Genomic DNA, 14816 nt, shown 5'->3' with positions numbered 1-14816 from the left:
TGTTCTTCCATTTATCAGTACTATCGTATGATGTCGTGTCAAACCTGACATTTATTTTTGTTCTCTGTTGCAAATCAAATATTATTTAAATTGGTTTTACAATAATGAAACTATTGAAGAGCATAATATTTAGTTTTGGATTTGTTTGCTCTATATAATTTACTGAAGAAAATATAAGAGTTATGCATGATTCATATGAATGTTTCTGTACCTGTACTATAATTTAATCTGATTAACATTGAAAACTTTAATACCTGGAATCATAGTACTTCAGAGTTTTAAGCTATGAATGTGTTACACCATATAAAAATATATGACAGTAATGAATGCATTTGAAGATAATTCAAGTTTGCCCTAATCCATTTGGACAGAGGTTTTACTCTGGTCAAATAAAAAATGAAATCTCATCAGTTGAAGGATGGTGGGGTCAGAAGATTTAATTTTTATAGCATATCAAATTTTTATATGTCAATGGCAACTTTAGCATTAGTGTTGAATGATAAAATAGAATTTTATCAGCTCCAGTGTAGTTTACCATTGTACTTTAACTTCCCTAGCGGGTAGACTACTATTTCTTAGTTATATAAAAGGAAAGTTTATTAGAGCAAGTCGAAACTTTTTAAAAGACATACACTGTGTTTACATTGCTTGAGTCTGAAAAATTTCAATAAATATGCCAAAGTAATTAATGGAAACATTGATTCTTCCAGGTGAGAGAAGAGGAAATAGAGGAGCTAGATACATTATTAAACAACTTCTGTGAACTCTCCGCACCTGGAGGTGTAGAGAACAGTTACGGGAAAATAAATATCCTACTTCAGACTTACATCAGCCGAGGGGAGATGGACAGTTTCTCCCTTATATCAGATTCTGCCTATGTTGCACAGGTAAGAATATGATTCTCTTCCTGTTACTTGTTCTTTGGGTATTTTCAAAGATGAATTAATTTCTGCTATTCTTTAAAAAAGTACATTGTGACCTGCTACCAAATGGCCATCTTAGATCTTAGATCTTAGATCTAATTATCTTTACAGTAAGCATCTTTTATGTGGTCTGTGCTATTAAATCAGGAGTGCAGATGAGATTTGGTGATAGGTTTGGCTTATTTTAATGTTTCTGTTGTCTTTATTATAGTTTTAAAATTGCAATATCTGATTTTTGTATGTCAGATAATAACATTTACTTTTTAATGATAAGCAACAGTCATGAAAAAATATTTCAGGACCCAAAGAGAGTATAGCATGTAAGGTACTGGCCTTGCATGTGTCTGACCTAGGTGTGATCCCCGGCACCCCGTATGGTCCCCTGAGCTTCACCAGGAGTGGTCCTTGAGCACAGAGCCAGGAGAAATCCTTGAACACCTCTGGATGTGGCCACAAAACCAAAAGAAAAGAAAGATTTTTTTTAATTGTGGAACTTGGTTGATTTCCCAAATATTAGAAATACTAAAATTTTCTCAACTCAGTAGAGGTGAATAAATATGTTATAGGCTAGATATTCAATACAGCAAGTCTCTGAATGTAATTTTCCCCCTACTTTTGATACCTAAAAACTGAAAAATGGAGGGGCTGGAGTGATAGCACAGCAGGTAGGGCGTTTGCCTTGCACGTGGCCGACCTGGGTTCGATTCCCAGCATCCCATATGGTGTCCTGAGCACTGCCAGGAGTGATTCCTGAGTGCAAAGCCAGGAATAACCCCTGTGCATCACCGGGTGTGACCCAAGAAAGCAAAAAAAAACAAAACAAACAAACAAAAAAAAACCAACTGAAAAATGGAGGGCTAAAGGTGAAATCATAGTTCAAGTGACAGAGCACATGCTTCCATGTGTGAGTTCCTGAGTTTTCATCCCAGCACTGCCAGCACAGCCCCAGCTCTGCCTCGAGTGGCCCTCACTCCTAGCACCACCAGCAGTGACCATCACTACCATCAAAATAAAGAAATAAAATTGTAATTCCGTACTAAAAATGATTTCATGAGTTGCAACTTATTAAATGCTTAATGTAGTAATAGTCTCCTGGTTTAAAAATGTTCATGTATTTATGTTTTTGTATCTTTATGTGAATAAAGTCAGTTTTTTTGCAGTATGTATCTTTCAGATATACTGTGTTTCTCTTCCAGTCATATTTTTGAAAACATTCTTTTTGTTTGTTTGTTTGCTTGTTTGTTTGTTTGGAAGCTGATGGTGCTCAGAGCTTACTGCACTCAAGAATCACTCCTGGCAGTGCTCAAGGGACCAAAGTGGTGCCAGGGATTGAACCTGGGTCAGCCACTTCAAGGCAAGCACCTTCCCTGCTGTACTATCTCTCTGGACTTTGAAAGACTTTTTTTACTTATCAAGAATTCCTTTTTCATTATTTTTATTGAGTATTGCCTCCATTAATTTAAGGAAAAATAAAGTTTAATCTCATTTTAAATATAGTAAATGTACAAACTACTGTGTTTTATATTTATAATTTTGCTCAAGGATATGTTATAGGAAAATTATGTTTGTGTTAAATAATTATTGACAACCTTGAATACTCAGGACTCTTAATTATAAGCATGAAATATTTACAAACATGAACTTAGGTATATTGATAAACAGATCGAATAAATGTAGAGGTGAATAAATATGTTATAGACTGATATTCAAAATGGCAAGTCTTTAATCAAATAATAATCAAAGTTTAATCAAAGTAATAAAGAAAGCAGGTTATGATTTCATGGACTATACAATGTAAATGTGATGAAAACCTTATTTTTTCAGTCTTAGATTATATACATTTATGCTGTAGAATGATATGTATTCTCCAAACCCTTTAGAACCATAGTGTCTTTTGTTTTATCTGTTCCTCTGATAATCTAGTTTCTTATAACAATATTATATTAAAATATTTAATGAAGTTCTGCATAAATAATCTGGCTGTGTTTCTCTTTGATTCATTATAAAGATCTATAGCCTCAGATCTATGCTTTCTAATGTAAAACACCATGATTTATTCAGGTGGGGAGGGAAGAAGATGAGAAAGAGAAGTAGTGGGGAGCAGAAGTCGGGGCTTTGTTTAGACTAGTGATGTGGGATAGTGGTATAGTTATATATCCAAAGCTGCATAGCCCCAACAACACTGAAAACTTGAGATCTAAACTGCAACCATCAAATTTTGTCAAGGTGGCAGGTGGGGGTGTGGAGGAAAAATGAAGTATGGGAACACTAGTGGTGGAATTGGTGTTGAATTAGTGTATGCCTAGAACTCAACTAACAAACTAACAATAATGTTGTAAACCATGGTTCTTTAATTTAAAAACAAACAAAAAAAAAAAACATGATTTCTTCATGATTGTGCCCATAATGCCAATCTTAGTGATTAGGAATCTATTTTAAAGCATACCTTTTTTTTTTTTTAATGACTACTATGGAGTTATCATCTTTGAATGCATTGAATTATTCTTGAGTTTATTATATTTTAAGTTTAAGATCACTAGTTCTATGTTCTCAGCTTTGTAAATGGCTTTCCTGTATAAGTTTTAAAAGTCTTATTCTCTTAGCTTTTTAGAAAAGCTCAAAGGACTAATGTTCATGTTTTTCATGCGCCAAGCCTCAAATTTATTTTTTTTTTACACTGTGATAAAAAATTTACTGCACACAGATATAGTTCATTAATATTCTTTCATACCCCTTATATAAGGAATACAGATTCTCAGTATGATGTAAACGCATTATAATTTTAATTAAAAAATGAGATAGTAATCATCTTATTTACTGTCCTTATGGTAGTAGTATATGCTATGTGGTGTACATGTGATTATCTTCTTCTCTTTGAGAGAATTGAGTTGTCACTTAATTCCTATGCAATCTTACTCTATCTAAATCTGTCACCTTGTATGTAAAAAGGAGAAAATAAATTATATGTCATACGTTTCTGTATATGGACTATGTACTTGTTTATATGGTCCATCTTTTTTTTTTTTTCATAGTAAAGGTATCATTTATTAAGAAAAAGATATGCCTTTTCTACCTAATCCATTTAAACTGGTCATTTTTTTTTAATTTATTTATTTTTAATTAGAGAATCACCGTGAGGGTACAGTTACAGATTTATACACTTTTGTGCTTATACTTCCCTCATACAAAGTTTGGGAACCCATCCCTTCACCAGTGCCCATTCTCCACCACCCGTAAACCCAGTGTCCCTCCCAAAAATCCATGGCCTTCATATATGCAAACAATGAGGCAGAGGAAAGGGACATGAAAAAAGCAATCCCATTCACAATCGTGCCCCAGAAAATCAGGTACCTCGGAATCAGCTTAACCAAGGAAGTAAAAGACCTTTACAAAGAAAACTACATAACGCTACTCCATGAAATCAAAGAGGACATGAGGAAATGGAAACATATACCCTGCTCGTGGATAGGGAGAATCAATGTTGTCAAAATGGCAATACTCCCTAAAGCATTATACAGATTCAATGCGATCCCTATAAATATACCCATGACATTCTTCAAAGAAATGGATCAAGCAATCCTAAAATTCATATGGAATAACAAACGTCCAAGGATAGCTAAAACAATTCTTGGGAAAAAGATGATGGGAGGCATCACCATCCCCAACCTCAAACTTTACTACAAAGCAGTAACAATTAAAACAGCATGGTACTGGAACAAAGGCAGAGCCGTAGACCAATGGAACAGGGTGGATTATCCCTACACACAACCCCAAGCCTCAAATTTAAATCCTTGATTCAGTTATCTAATGATGTTATAGTGAACTCCACATTTAGCTTCTTTGAATTATATGATGAGACCTTAATTATTATTCCCATCCAATTATTATTCCCATCCATTAAAATGTCTTGTTTGCATTTTTTCACATGGCATATCTTCTTCCATTTCTTTTAGCTTTAAGGAAGCAATATAGGTTCTGAAATATAAAAATAAATATTTTTTAATTCTTGGAAAAAATATGGTAGGTTTTTTTAAAGTGACTGGAAGTGATATAGGAAAACTAATGGACATAATAATCAAAATGTTTTTTTTTTTATTATTTTGTGTGCCTAGTCAGAATCATCTGTCTTCTCTTAGTGGATATCAAAGAAATCCTTGTATCTAAATACAATTTTTGCTCTTAAGTTTCTGATACTGACAGAATAGTTGAATTTTTCAAAAAGCAAATATATTTTGTAAAAAATTATACAACTGAAGCTCTTACCTCTTGCAGTCATTTCTTATTTCAAATTGGATCATCTGTTTTTTTCATTCTAATAATCTTTTTTTTAATCTGTTCTTATGATTTTGATGAGGCCTGTCATTCTTCATTTTCAAATACAGACATCATTAGGTAGGGTAAGGTGTCTGCAGATTCTTCATTTGAAAACAATCTTCTGTGAAATAACCTCCACAATCAATGACCATATGAAGGGAACAACTTAAATGAAAACTATAAGATATGAAAGAAGGCTTTGTTATAATTTTCTATATTTATGTTAGTGAAATTATCGTTAGCCAATTTACTTCCTTTTTTTGGTGTGGGGGGGAGGCACACCCAGTAGTGCTCATGAGCTGTCCCTGGCTCTTTGCTCAGGAGTGACCTTTGACAGTGCTCAGGGAACCATATGAGGTACCAGATGAAACTGGGGTGAGCCTTATGCAGAATAAGTCTTTACCCCCTGCAGTATCTTTAGCCCAAGGCCACACAATTTAAAATCATAGAGTTAATTTTTAGAATTAGCACAGCGGGTAGAGCAGAGTTTATTTTTAGAATTAGCACAGCGGGTAGGGCATTTGCCTTGCACACGGCCGACCCGGGTTCAATTCCTCCGTCCCTCTCAGAGAGCCCAGGAAGCTACCAGGAGTATCCCGCCCGCATGGCAGAGCCTGGCAAGCTACCCATGGCATATTCGATATGCCAAAAATAGTAACAACAAGTCTCACAATGGATAAACAATGGGACAGAAGTGCTACAGTGCTACAATGCCATACAGTGATGCCAATGCCAATTAATTGCAGTTATAAAAATTAAATAAGATAATACATGTAAAGCAGTTGAAGCACTGGTTTATAGGAAATCATTAATATGTGGGTTACTGTACTCATCAGTGGTTCCTTTGTCATTATTACCTCTCACTAGTTTTTCTTCTTGACTGGATCCCAGAGTCTTTTATATTCTAATCTGAATAGCCTTGTGTCTATAGTTAATCATTGCACTGTGTACCTAGGGCCACCCTCTGCTGGTTCCTGCTTAGGTGGGTATGGTCTCCTTAATATTTTGCATGTCTTTTTTCTCTACATTCCGGCTTAGGTATGAATTAGAAAACTTCTTAAGAACTGAAAGTAAGACTTCCTTCTGACATTGAAGCAGGATAAATGCCCACATGTAGAGGATGGTCTTTTGGAGAAAGGGTGGAAACTAGGGCTTTATAAGAATAAATGTCCATAATTAAAGAATGTAGATTGACATGCTTCTTTTGAAATGGAGCAAGAGTAATGAATTTGTTGATAAATTCCAAAGCGTGTTGCATCTAACCACCAATTGCCTTGTTTTATTCTTCAGAATGCAGCTAGAATTGTCCGTGCTCTTTTCGAAATTGCTCTGAGGAAACGCTGGCCTGCCATGACCTACAAGCTCCTGAATCTTAGTAAAGTCATCGACAAGAGGCTGTGGGGTTGGGCTAGCCCTTTGAGGCAATTTTCAGTCTTACCACCACACATTCTGACAAGATTAGAAGAGAAAAATCTTAGCGTGGATAAACTGAAAGACATGAGGAAAGATGAAATAGGTAAGAAGGAAGCAGTAGTGTTTGGAGTACGTTTTTTTTTGTGTGCAAACCAAACATTTTACTAGATAGGAAAGTAAATTATAGTGAATTTTTTTATTAGTCAAGGTCAAAATACGTTTTTGCAACTTGTGAAATTTCTTTTTATCTAAATTCAGTCAGAGGTCTCTAAATTTTATAAAGTAACCTGAAATAGCAGTTAAATGACGTTTATATTGTCAGACCACTGAGTAATAAAAATAATTTTACTACTAACTGTGTGGATTAGTAAAGTTTATCCTCAGTTTATTAATTCAAAGTCTTGTGATGCATGTTTTAGTAGTACTACAGAAAAAAAAAAATCTTTTCTAGTCTAAGTGAACTTCATCACTCCAAACCTTAAACTCAAGTGATTTTCTGTGGATAAATAACCCTTGGTTACTATACAAACATACAAGACTTTGATTAGTTAATATTTTAAATTCTAAATAGGATGAAAAGAATCTGGCTAGAAAGAATTAATAGATAGGGTTATCACTGCCTAAAGTTCCAAATATGTTCAAGAGAGACTGAGATACTTATTTTCTTTAGAAAAACATTTCTAAAGCAGAGTGAAAGAAGGAAAGTTGCCATAAAAATAGATTGATAGATTGAAATTAAGGATGCTAAGTAAGTTGAGTATATTCATATTGGTGTGGCAGGTTAAATATTTAAGCAAAATAAGAAATATCACTTTTAGTTTCAGATTTGTGTGGTCATAAAGTGTTTTGTTTTGTTTATGAGAGAGAGAATCCGGAGATGTGGTATCTAGCCAATTGGGGTTCCATCCTCTTCACCACGTATGGTGCCCTGAGCCCTACCAGGATGATTCCTGAGAGTAGAGCCAGGAGTAAGCCCTGAGTACTTCCAGGCATGGCCTCAAAACAAGCAAAATATACTGTAGTATGAAAAAACAAGATATATAAAAAATCTTGACACTATAAAATAAAATTTATTTCCACATAGTTTCTTTAACATGAATAGAAAAGTATTTATATGCCTGATTGTGGCTTTAAATATCTAAAAATATTTAAATGCCTGTGACTTCTACCTCAACCTCAGTCAGTACTCCTATAAATATCCATCTTTCAGAATCGGATATTTCATGAAAATATGTGAAGGTATTTTAATTTTGTGCTAAATTAACCAGTTTTTATTTTCTAATCTTTGTGCTTTTTTGAAAAACTTGTGATTAAGTTTTTGCTAGCTTGACTGAATTTTATGCCTTATCTTTATATTTTATGGAATAGGTGTGGATGGCTGAGGTGTTTGATTACCAAAGCTTTTCCCATCATGGTTATAGAGGTTATAAGGGTCTGAAATAGACCTTGAACAAATAAATGGCTGTTTTCAAAAAAATACTGAATATTTCTATAATATATCATAAACTAGAAAAGTGAAATTGTTTATAATCATTTGAACGTCATTAATACTAGGTCTCAGTAATTTTAAGAGCTTCAAATTTTAAAAATTAATAGCTGGAACAGCTTTGATACTGGATTTCAGAGCTACGAATTGCTAATTCAAGTTAACTATTATAAAATATTCAAACATGCCAGGTCAAGAATGTCAGCTATTCTACATAGCAAATCATAAAACAAGCAATAAAACTGCCCTCTCTGAAATCCCATTTACAAGTCAGATTATATTGCTTTTTTTTTTTTCCTGTCCGGACACATTTCTTCTATGTGATATTTTCCTTGCAGGTCACATGCTGCATCATGTGAATATTGGCCTCAAGGTCAAACAGTGTGTTCATCAGATTCCATCAGTTACAATGGAAGCATCTATTCAGCCCATCACACGGACTGTCCTCCGGGTAACACTGAGCATCTGTCCTGATTTCTCATGGAGTGACCAGGTAGAAAAACACCTGTCTTCATGTTATACAAAATGTCTTTACTACAGTTTTACCTATGCCTTCTTTATATCTGCCCTCAGGCACATAGAAAATCTTAGGTAGGTAGATAGATAGATAGATAGATAGATAGATAGATAGATAGATAGATAGATAGATAGATAGATAGACATACAGATATAATTCATCAAAGACATAGCGGTATTTATAATGATCCTCAAGAAACATAAAATGTCAACTTGGGGCAATGGTTATATGGATTCAGTTCCATATTAAGGACTTTGCTGAATTCGATCTTCTTTTATGTTCTCTGTGTTCTCTTCATTTTGGCCATGTCAGCTTATTCCTTAACAGGTTATTTTTTTTTAAAATAAAAATTTTATTTTATTAAATCACCGTGTGGAAGATTACAATGCTTTCAGGCTTAGGTCTCAGTTATACAATGCTGAAACAACCATCCCTTCACCAGTGCCCATATACCACCACCAAAAAAACCCCACACAGTACACCTCCCATCCCGCCCCCCCCACCCCCTACCTTGTAACTGATAAGTTTCATTTTACATTCTGTTTACTTTGGTTACATTCAATATTTCAACACAAACCTCACTATTGTTGTTAGGAGTACCCCACTAGATTCAGACCTACTGTGAAGACAAATAAGGTCGCACGGCCGCAGTAGCAGCCACGGGGTTTTGAATTTCTGTACTTTAACACTAAGTCCAGGGAGATTTCTTCCAGATATTGGATCATTGCAGGCTTGAAAACCCAATCTGTGGTCGTCTTAATATGGTGGACACCGCGCCCTTCATCCCCGGAGAGAAAGAGGCGAGAGAGAGAGAGAGAGAAATACCTTTCCCCTCCTGGGTGGGCACGGGGCCGAGGCTTAGTTCTCAGGCTGGAGACATTCTGCGAGGAGTTGCCCATGCCGAAAGAGGTTTTGCTGGGTCTGGATTCACGCTTGTGCAGCTGTGGAGAGGCCGCACACGCATGCGGCCCCGAGATCACATCTCGGCGGTGGGAGGGGCCGGTGCCTCCCACCTTCCCAAGAGCACCCTCGTGTCAACAGGTTATTTTAGCCTACTGAAAAATCAAGTCTCAGTGGAGGATGAAGCTCCAGAGTAGAGCACATGCATTTTATTGAGTTCCCAGGTTTGGTTCTAGGCACTCCTCCCAAATAGCAAAATGGATCAAAAGTCAAAAGTCTCCATGATGAAAAAAATGTTTAAGTAATTTTTCATTGAAATAATGTTGCTTTATAATACTATTTAAATTTCAGGTATGCATCATTGAAAATCGACTTGTGTGTTCCCCTTTATTCTGATTTGCCCCACTCAAGACTTAATTCCACCCTTAAACCCCATTTTTCCCCACCTCTAGTTGGTCTTATTAGTTCAAAAATTTGTTCTTATGTTTTTTTTCTGTATATCACTTATGAGTAAAATCATACAATATTAGTGTTTCTCCATCTGAAAAAGCCATTCTGATCATCTTCATGTTTCTGAATATAGGAATCTCTTCTTTATCATTAGACTTGTAAAATGAGTATTATTTATTATTTTCTTCTGGTTACCTTTTTTTTTCCTGCTGAGATTATGTCCTCATTGATTATTAAAGACCAACCAGTTGCCAAAGGATTTTTTTAATTTAAATTATGTTCTTTATTTCTCAGAATTTTCAACTCTCTACAGAAACCTTTCTTGTTTCCCATTCACAATACTTTTATCACATATAATTTTAAATATCTTAGATAACATATGTGTGAAAATTCTCCCTAGATCTTCTTATTCAATTAACATTGTTTTTTAAGTTCTATCTTTTCACTAGTTTACTGTGAGAAAATAATAGAGTTTAGATTTTAGATACAGATGCAAATAAGATTCAGGCCTTTTTTCCAAGAGTCTGTTGGGAGAACACAGTGCTAGTATAACAGTTTCTACTGTTCATATTTTAAGATTGTAGTTAAGTTTAAATAAATAGTTTGCAATTCCTGATCATTATTTACTATGTATGAGTCTTGCTAAGCAATGTGCTTGAAAATTACCCAACAGTTGTCCTAATCCAAATCTACCATTTGTCTTTAAGTGCCCGAACCTTTAATCATTCTCCAACTTTCTGATCTATAAACTAGTGTAATATCTGTTTTCTCACAAAATTCTGTGAGGATAAAATGACATAAAATTCTACTTAAAATTTCTATAGATATAATATAATATAAGATTATTATATTCATGATTCAATTTTTATATTTAGTAGAGTATTTTTAAATTCAGTAGTTTCTTGCTTTTATCCTCTTTTACCAGTATCTACAGGAAATGTCCCGCAATTTTATTTGATTTATTAGTAGAATATTTGATTGTTTTTTTACGAGTAGCCCTATCAGTTAGAATGCCATTGCCTACAATAATCAAAAACTTGGCTTGTTTCAAGCTAATTTAAGCAAGAAAATTAATTATCTCTCACAAAAGGTTCAGGTGGCATAAACCCGAAAGAAATCTTCAGTTTAAAGAAATCATTTAGGACTCAGAATCTTTCCATCCTTTTGCTCTGCTAATGCTACTGGCTACTTTCCAACTGTTTTCAAGGCTGCCTGTTCACATTTAAAGAGAGAGGGAAACTTCCGCACTTCACCCCAGAGCATGGGTCCATAAGACCTTCTTACCAGTCTAATTGGGCATGTATTTTCCCCTTACCAAGCTGTTGTCAGGGGAATGGTATAAGCTGGCTGGCTTATGCTAATCAAAATTATCCTGGGATGTGTGGTATAATCTCCTGAGTCACAGAATACTGAACAAGACTGGACTTTAAAATGGTAGGAAAAAACAACAGTGAATAAAATAAATAATAAAATAAAATAAAATATGCAAACATATATCCAATGGAATATTATTTGTTAATAATAGATGTCCTAATCCTTGCTGTTATATGAGTGAACGTCATGGTAAATGAAAGTCACAAAAGCCACATATAAAATAATTCCATTTATACGAAATGTCCATTATCAGCACATCTATAGAGAGGAGACTTTGATTGTCAAGGGTCAGAGATGGGAGGACATGGAACATAGGCAGCAATGCTAATGGCTGTTAGGTTTCTTTTTCTGAGTGATGACAATTGGATCATGGTTGCACAACTTCTTAAATATATTAAAACCATTGAACTTATTTAAATGTAAACTTTGTTAGAAAAATTGCATATCAGTTAAGCTGTTATAAAGAAAAGAATGGGTGTCAAGAATGCTAACAGCATCCTTTACTTAAATTGCAGTAGATGTTATATTACAATACTGATTTTCTTTCAGGTCCATGGGACAGTAGGAGAACCCTGGTGGATTTGGGTGGAAGATCCAACAAATGATCATATTTACCATTCAGAGTACTTTCTCATTCTAAAAAAACAGGTAAATATATATCTGTGGCTGTACCTTATTATATTGCTGTCATTAAAAATATATATACACTAGATGGCAATTTCTGATTTTACTCATTTCTTTGTACTTTCATGGTGCCATTAAAGCTTTATTGTATCTTGTTTCTGTTTGATTTAAAAAAAATAATAATGAATTGTTACAGTATTGATATATTCAATATACTCAGTATGAGAAATTGAATTGTAATCTTTGTTAGGGCTTCCAAAGGGAAAGAGTATATCAACTGAATGGTACAAATAATATGAAAATGAATTAAACAAGAAATAATAACTTTGGGTTTTACAGGAATACTGTACTAAAGAATATTGAATCACATTATGAAAAGGGCATTTGGTTTTAAATTCTCTGTAAGTCCCAAGAGAAGGATTCAGCTTGATGTTAGCATGTCTTTAATACTCATGCTTCATTTGCAGTCTCATTTTATCAAAGAGAAAGCAATCTTTGGGCTGCAAGTTTTGGCTATACAACCGTAGAATTTCACAGGAATGTTTTTTATTTTCAACATATTGGTCTTTATGATTACCTTCTACTTATGCCTGGTGATTCTGTTATTCCACTTAACTGTGATAGAATTTAAAAATGGCTTTTTAAAATTGTAAAAATCATGAAGTCAAGTTCTTGAATTAATTTTTGAAAGTTCTGATAATGAATATGTTACTTTAGTTATCTACTGATGCATGATTATAGTGTGTACAATAGATTGAGTTATCTTTTGCATCTTATCTACCATTTTCTTAGCAATAGACTGATAAAACCTTAATAATATATTTGAATACCCATATTCACTTTAAGCTTTATTTCACATTAGGTCATTAATAAAGAAGCGCAAATGCTGGTGTTTACAATTCCTATTTTTGAGCCTTTGCCTTCCCAGTACTATATCCGAGCAGTGTCTGATAGATGGCTGGGAGCTGAGGCTGTGTGTATTATCAATTTTCAACACCTGATTCTACCGGAGAGGCATCCTCCACATACAGGTAACATAGTGGATAGTAAGTGAGTCACTGATTTTCCAAAATGGTTGTTTCAGATAAGATTGAAAAGTGACTGAATTGAAGTGTTTGAATCCAAATAAAAAATGCAATTTATTTGTTAATAGAATCTGTAAAAAGACATTCAGACTCAAATTTATGGATATGCACTTTTTGTAGAGAGGGCCATAATTTTAATTTTCAGCTAAGCTTTTGTCATCAACTAAACTTTTGAAATCTAGTCTGCTTGTACTTATTACAGTTCAGTGAATCTTATTTCTAAAGTAAGCACTTTATTTTAAACATATTTTTGCTAATAAGTCAAACTGAGTGGGGCAGAGCAGTAGTCCAAACAATAGTCCAGTTACATAGTCTTGTATGTAGTTGATCCAGGTGGAATCCCTGGTTAATGGTTCCCTGAACTCCTCCAGGAGTGATCCCTGAGTGCAGAGCTATGAGTAAGCCCTGAGCAATACCTGAAGTGGTCCAAAACCCCACACTCCCCAAAAAGCAAAGAGAATTGTCAGGGTTTATTCAATCTATATGGTTTACTTCTGCACACACATAAACACACAAATGCACACACACGCATATATATATGTATGTGCGCTAAGTGAATAAGCTATAATTGCTAGAGAGTAGATTCACCTATACCTGTGCTCAATTTGTTCCCTACAGATAGCACATACCCTCTGCATCAGTTCTGATCCTTCACAATAAGGGTATCTAGGGGCATAGCATAATCTACAGTAACATGTAAAAGTGATTTTCATTGTCATAACTGAAAAATTGCTTTCTATTTAGCTGTTCTATTTATTTTGATTTAATAAAAGAGCAAAATTTTGTTAATGTTAATAATGATACTTTTAAGAAAATATTCTATTTCCAAAAGAATGTGTAGATATTGAAACTAGAGAGTTAAAAAAAAACACACTATTTGCAGATGACATGATAATATACATAGAAAATCCCAAGCTTCCAACAAGAAGTTATTAAACATAATAACTGAATATAGTAAGAGGTAGGCTACAAAAATCAGCATTCAGAAATCTGTTGTTTTACTGTCAAAGAACTAGCATAAAAAGTGATCCCAGTTTATAATTATATCAAAAAGAATTAAATACCTTAGAATAACTTTAGCCAAAGTAAAAGACCTGTACACTAAAAGCTGTGTCATTGTTGAAAGAAATAGAAGACACAAAAGAATGGAAGGATACTCAGTGCTTGTGAATTAGGAGTCGTTTCATTAAAATGACTATATCACCAAAACTAGTATTCTAGTTCACTACAATCCCAAACCAATACTAATAGTATTTTTCCCAGTAATAAAATAAAAAAACCTGAAATTTATATCAAGCTTCTTTTTCTTCTAAATATTGAAAGGTTTTACCATTTCTCCTAAAAATACAATGTTTGGTACTGTGCCTATTTTCCACTTATAGTAGTACTTTTTGCCTCTTTTAGAATTACTGGATCTTCAGCCTCTACCAGTCACAGCTTTGGGATGTGAGGCATATGAAGCTTTGTACAATTTCAGCCACTTCAACCCCGTACAGACGCAGATATTTCATACTCTCTACCATACAGACTGTAATGTCTTACTTGGAGCACCCACTGGATCAGGAAAGACTGTTGCAGCTGAATTGGCCATTTTCAGAATCTTCAACAAGTACCCTACCTCAAAGGTCTGTTCATTCAATTAGAGGCAGTTCACAATTTATAAATAATCCAGTTCTATGTATATTGGCAAAACTTAATGAGTAGATTTGTCACTCAGTGAATTTTTCCAG

General features: G+C 34.3%; 1 protein-coding gene across 1 annotated transcript in view; it reads left to right on the top strand.

Annotated features, from left to right (window-relative positions):
• ASCC3 (activating signal cointegrator 1 complex subunit 3) overlaps nucleotides 1–14816 on the top strand; it is a 332257-nt gene that overhangs the window by 196297 nt on the left and 121144 nt on the right. Inside the window, exons 20-25 of the mRNA XM_055136146.1 lie at nucleotides 711–887; nucleotides 6528–6753; nucleotides 8475–8629; nucleotides 11927–12025; nucleotides 12864–13032; nucleotides 14491–14711. Of these exons, the coding sequence (XP_054992121.1) occupies nucleotides 711–887; nucleotides 6528–6753; nucleotides 8475–8629; nucleotides 11927–12025; nucleotides 12864–13032; nucleotides 14491–14711 (1047 nt within the window). The remainder of the gene's footprint in view (nucleotides 1–710; nucleotides 888–6527; nucleotides 6754–8474; nucleotides 8630–11926; nucleotides 12026–12863; nucleotides 13033–14490; nucleotides 14712–14816) is intronic.

This window comes from Sorex araneus, chromosome 4 (assembly GCF_027595985.1).
Source record: "Sorex araneus isolate mSorAra2 chromosome 4, mSorAra2.pri, whole genome shotgun sequence".
NCBI lineage: Eukaryota > Metazoa > Chordata > Mammalia > Eulipotyphla > Soricidae > Sorex > Sorex araneus.
The sequence above is the reverse complement of the archived record's forward strand: the minus strand, read 5'-3'. Positions and strand labels throughout refer to the sequence as shown.